We start from the raw sequence: 4462 nt of genomic DNA, 5'->3' as shown, positions 1-4462 counted from the left end.
TAAGCCAAGGGACCAAAAATGAAACATCCAATATGCTAATCACCCATGTTTCACTTCAAAAGTATCAAATTTTCACTAATGTTAGGCTACCTAAGTAAAGCAACAACTGTCTACGTACCACTAGACAGTATGAATAGCATTCAAACTTTTTCCTTTTAAAATGGAGTAAAATATTTATTAACAGGGAGTCAAATATTTATTAAGAAAGACAATAGCAAACATAACATGGATGTAGCAAAATCCTTGAAAATGAATGCCTACTTGTGTGGGCAAATCCAAGCTAGCTGTTATTACATCAAACTAAAACAAGAATTTCACTACTATGATGACAATTCAAACATTAGAAGTTAAACTAACTAGTCAACAGGACAAATAAGACTAAACAATATGAGTTGACATATATTTGATGAAACAATGAATCCTGAAGAAATAAATTGAACATTCGACAATTCATCAGCCACTAGCTCAATTCGCCAAATATTGAAGTAACATAACAATTAACCATATCATAAACTCAGGTAGAAACAAAGGACCATACTTAATCAGTGGTTGTGTGATAGTAACAAAATGCATCACAAATGTCTGGAAGTCTAATAGCATTTAACCATCAGCAATTACATTACTTTCATAGGCTACTATGACAGTTCACAATTCACCCAACATTAGAAATTATACAACAAATCAACAAAGGGCAAATAGGACTGTAAACAATATTGGTTGTCATCTATTTGATGAAACACTGAATAACTCCAAGGCCACTAGCTCAATTCCCCTAACATTGAAGTAACAGAACTAACCATATCATCAACTCAAGTGGACACAAAGGACCATACTTAATGAACAGTTGTTTAACAGTAAAAGATGCATCACAAATGTCTGTCACCGCAAGACCAAATATTTTAAGAACACGCAAGCCGTGATTTCAAACAAAATTTCAACCAGATCTATCCATGACAACATTTAACACATCAATGGCACATCTTAGTAAAATTATCTCTGAGAGCCACAGGTCTAAACACGAAGTCTTCATGGTAATACGAAAACAGAGGTAGCTTAGAGAGTGTCCGATACAAGAAATCGACAGCTAAAGCAAGCACTATTCGGGACGCCGAGCATCTAGAAGCGGAGCTTGGTAAAGAACCACCTGTTCTTGCCTGTCTTGAACCTCTCCTCGAGGCGCGCCTTGGCGGTCTTGCAGGCGGCGACCTTCTTGTCGCGGGTGGAGAGCGCGTCGGGCCCGCCGGTGGCGACGTCCTTGAAGTCGACGTCGAGGGTGTAGCGGGTGGGCATGAGGTGGGTGAAGTTGACGAGCTTGATGAAGCACTTGACGCGCGACTTCTTGGCCGTCTTCTTGGCGGAGTCCTTGCGGATCACCTTCTTGGGGTACTTGGCGAGGCCGGCGACGAGGCAGTGGCCGTAGGGGCGGTCGCGGGTGCCCTCCTCGAACACGCGCACGATCACCGCCTTCCTGCCGGCAAACCGGCCCTGGAGGAGGATCACGGCCTTGCCGGGCTTGAGGAACTTCACCATCTTCGCGTGCTGCTTCTGCGCCGCCGCCGCCGGTAGGGTAGGATTTGGGAGGTAGATAAAATGGGAGCACGCGAGAGGGGGAAGATTATATAGTGTGGCGGCGCTAGGGTTTCCAGGAGGGTGGAATTCGGCTGTTGGATCCAGGATAGGACGGTGCTTTCGTGCTCGGGCTTCAGGGGTCGCGGGATGGGTTCTGATCCTAGGCTCAGTCGTCAGTGGGGGCCGAGGCCCAACCTGAGCACTACTGTAGCCTTTTCTTTTTCCTAGCGAACTGCCCAGTCCAAAGTCCAGCCCAGCATTCCTTCATGTGCCCCAGCCCAACCTCGGCCTTATCGGAGAACAAAGGCAATCTTGTATACTACTAGAAAATTTAGCGCGCGAAGCGCCCTACCAAACATTAGATTATCCTCATACTCAGCAATGGGGAGCAAGCGATAAATCACAACTAAATCAAAATTCAAGTAGTGAATGTAGAGGATACACATTTTTATACATTCTTGTTCATGGAAAATTTAAAGACATTACAAACTAAAAAAAACAATAATGAAATATCAAACAAGATTTTGGCATCCACACTCTATAGGTCAATGAGCTTGCTAACAGGCATGTTCGTGTGGAATACGGGTCCGTCATCTGCTGATAGGGTCGGCAGAGCCCTTATGTGGCATTCCACTACTTCTTAACCTGCCTCCCGGCAGATGCCCGAGCCATTCGATAGGCTCGGGTGGCCCGTTGGCCACTCCTCGATGGAGATTCCGTGGGTTTGGCTCGAAGTTAGAATCGAACGAGAAAGGTCGAGATGTCCCTATCCGCTTCTGAGCGGGGTCGGGCAAGGCCGCTGGGGCTCATCTTGGTTTTTCTCCCCTGGCTCTGTTTGACATGAGGTGGCCTCGAGCCCTTCGTGGGCCAGCCTCTGAACCTCAATCAGTTGTCGCTCATATCGAATGAGGCGACTACCGCTTCGTGACGCGACGCGAAGCGTTGAGATGCAGCAATTGCATATGGAATGAATGTACGATATAATGGAAACAAAAGCGAGGGTCGGTGATGTTACCTTATTGGCATGAGTGATGGGAAGCTCTTACCAGACATGTCCGTGTGGGGTTTGGGTCCGACGTATGCGATGGGGCCAGTGTAAACTGCACGAGCATCATAATTTTTTGTTTCTACCTCTCGATAGCGATCCAAGTCGTTCGGTTGACTTTGGTGACCTGACAGCTTTTCCTTGAAGGAGATTCCATAGGCAGACCCCTCTGAACCCTTCACGAGAAGGCAGATGCTAAAGCTTGGGGTGCGGGGACAAAGAATTCGATCACGCCGGTGATCAAAAATGTCGTAGCCGCTGGGGCATAGGGTCTAGTGGTTTGACCGGTTTTACTCAAAGTTTACACCCGCACATCGTGCTTCCAGTTTTTAAACGTAAGGACGGGCAGGCGAAGATTATGTCTAAACAAGTAGACTCTCTCAGCATCCCCCAAGCGATGTCCGTGCCCCTATTGTTGCTGGGGTCAGAGGCTCGGTAGTGAAATTGGTATGTAAAGTAAGTAAATAAGGGTGCTTATCTTTCGGCGGTCGTTTGGTTTCTCAACCTCGTTGCTCGTCATTCGCCTGGGCCGTCCAATCGACTCAGGAGGCCCGTTGGCCACCCCTTGATGGAGGTTTCGTCGTTGGGCCCTTTCGGGTCCTGCTTGGGAAGGCGGAGAGCCGCCTGCATGTGGCTATGCCTTGTTTCTCGCGCCCAGCGTGCGGTAGTGGCAGGCCATGCCCAGGCCACATCCTGTTTGACCAGGCGTCGTCTCATCTAGTAGGGCGTGTCCCATCGTCAAGATGTGTCCCCTCGAATTCCCATCTGCATTGAATAGGGGAAGAGAGAGGGTTTTTCACCCCAACCCTTCGCCCTTCTCCAACTGTTGCGTCTCCTCCTTAAATAGGGGAAGGGAGAGGGTTCTCGTCCCATTCCTCCATCTATTCTTGAGCTGCTGCCTCTCCTCCTTCTTCCTTCTCGTCGAGTGTGTTCGTGCGTCACGACGATTCCTAAGTGAGAGAGGGTAATGCGAGGGAGGGGAGAACTCACAGATCCGTTCGTGAAATCGGAGCACGATGTCGAGCTAGAGGTCATTCAACATAGATGAGATGGTGTTTGCTGCCTTTGCCAAGAAGGGGCCGCTTCCACCGAAGGAGGAGGCGCACTAGAGGGTGCTGCGCGTCATCGGCTTTGTCGTCGTCTGTGAGGCCTTCGTCAGGATGGAGCCGTACGTAGACTTCTTCCGATGAATCTTCTCTAAGCAAGCCTTATCGATGGGGAAGCCACCTAGGACTATGCCGATGGGGGTTTCACCCTTGCAACCGCTCAGATCGGGCAGTTCATGAAGTTTAATGAGATGTCAGAGACATCCATCAGCCATGGCAGCCATTCTTCGGCGGGCAGCGCCCCCCGTCTAGGTGTCGTTGTCAGGGTTGTGGCTTATCATGATGGCGTAGTCCCTAGATACCCTAGCGTAGACACCATGTTCACTGATGTGGTGCTTGACGTTGTAGACGATGGCACCCTCAGGGATCCCGCGGAGCGGTAGTACGTTGCCGATGGAGAGCGTGGCGTGTCGGCCATAGTAGTATTTAGAGTAGAACTGGTCAGCAAATGTAATCATTTAAGTTGTGGGGGAGCCCCCATGTGAACAGTTTTTTGTATTCATAAAATACATCGGTCCCTTTTCGTGATGAAATCACTTTGTAAGCGATGAATTTGTGCAAAAATGAACAAGTTTCTCAAATTTTGTTATGGCAAACAACTTTTTGGCTCTTCTCCCTCTTTTTACGAAAGAGGTTCAGTGCCTTCCGACCCTTCCCGTAGTTAAGGTCACAAAAAGCTCGGAGTGCGGGCGAGCTAATTCTAATCATGCTGATGAGCAAGGAGACCGTAGCCACTAGGGCG

The 4462-nt window shown here is 48.5% G+C and overlaps 1 protein-coding gene across 1 annotated transcript; it reads right to left on the bottom strand.

Annotated features, from left to right (window-relative positions):
- Positions 1-959: 959 nt before the first annotated feature.
- LOC136528539 (large ribosomal subunit protein eL27x-like) lies at positions 960-1621 on the bottom strand. The gene has a single exon (XM_066521515.1). The coding sequence runs from the start codon at positions 1528-1530 to the stop codon at positions 1117-1119; it is 414 nt and encodes a 137-aa protein (XP_066377612.1). The 5' UTR covers positions 1531-1621; the 3' UTR covers positions 960-1116.
- Positions 1622-4462: the final 2841 nt, after the last annotated feature.

Source organism: Miscanthus floridulus, chromosome 19 (genome assembly GCF_019320115.1).
Source record: "Miscanthus floridulus cultivar M001 chromosome 19, ASM1932011v1, whole genome shotgun sequence".
Lineage (NCBI taxonomy): Eukaryota > Viridiplantae > Streptophyta > Magnoliopsida > Poales > Poaceae > Miscanthus > Miscanthus floridulus.
Note: the sequence above shows the minus strand (reverse complement) of the source record. Positions and strands in the feature narration are given on the sequence as shown.

What these genes read in the sequence shown, in the direction of transcription:
- LOC136528539 (XM_066521515.1), bottom strand. Translation starts at nt 1,530, where the DNA reads ATGGTGAAGTTCCTCAAGCCCGGCAAGGCCGTGATCCTCCTCCAGGGC.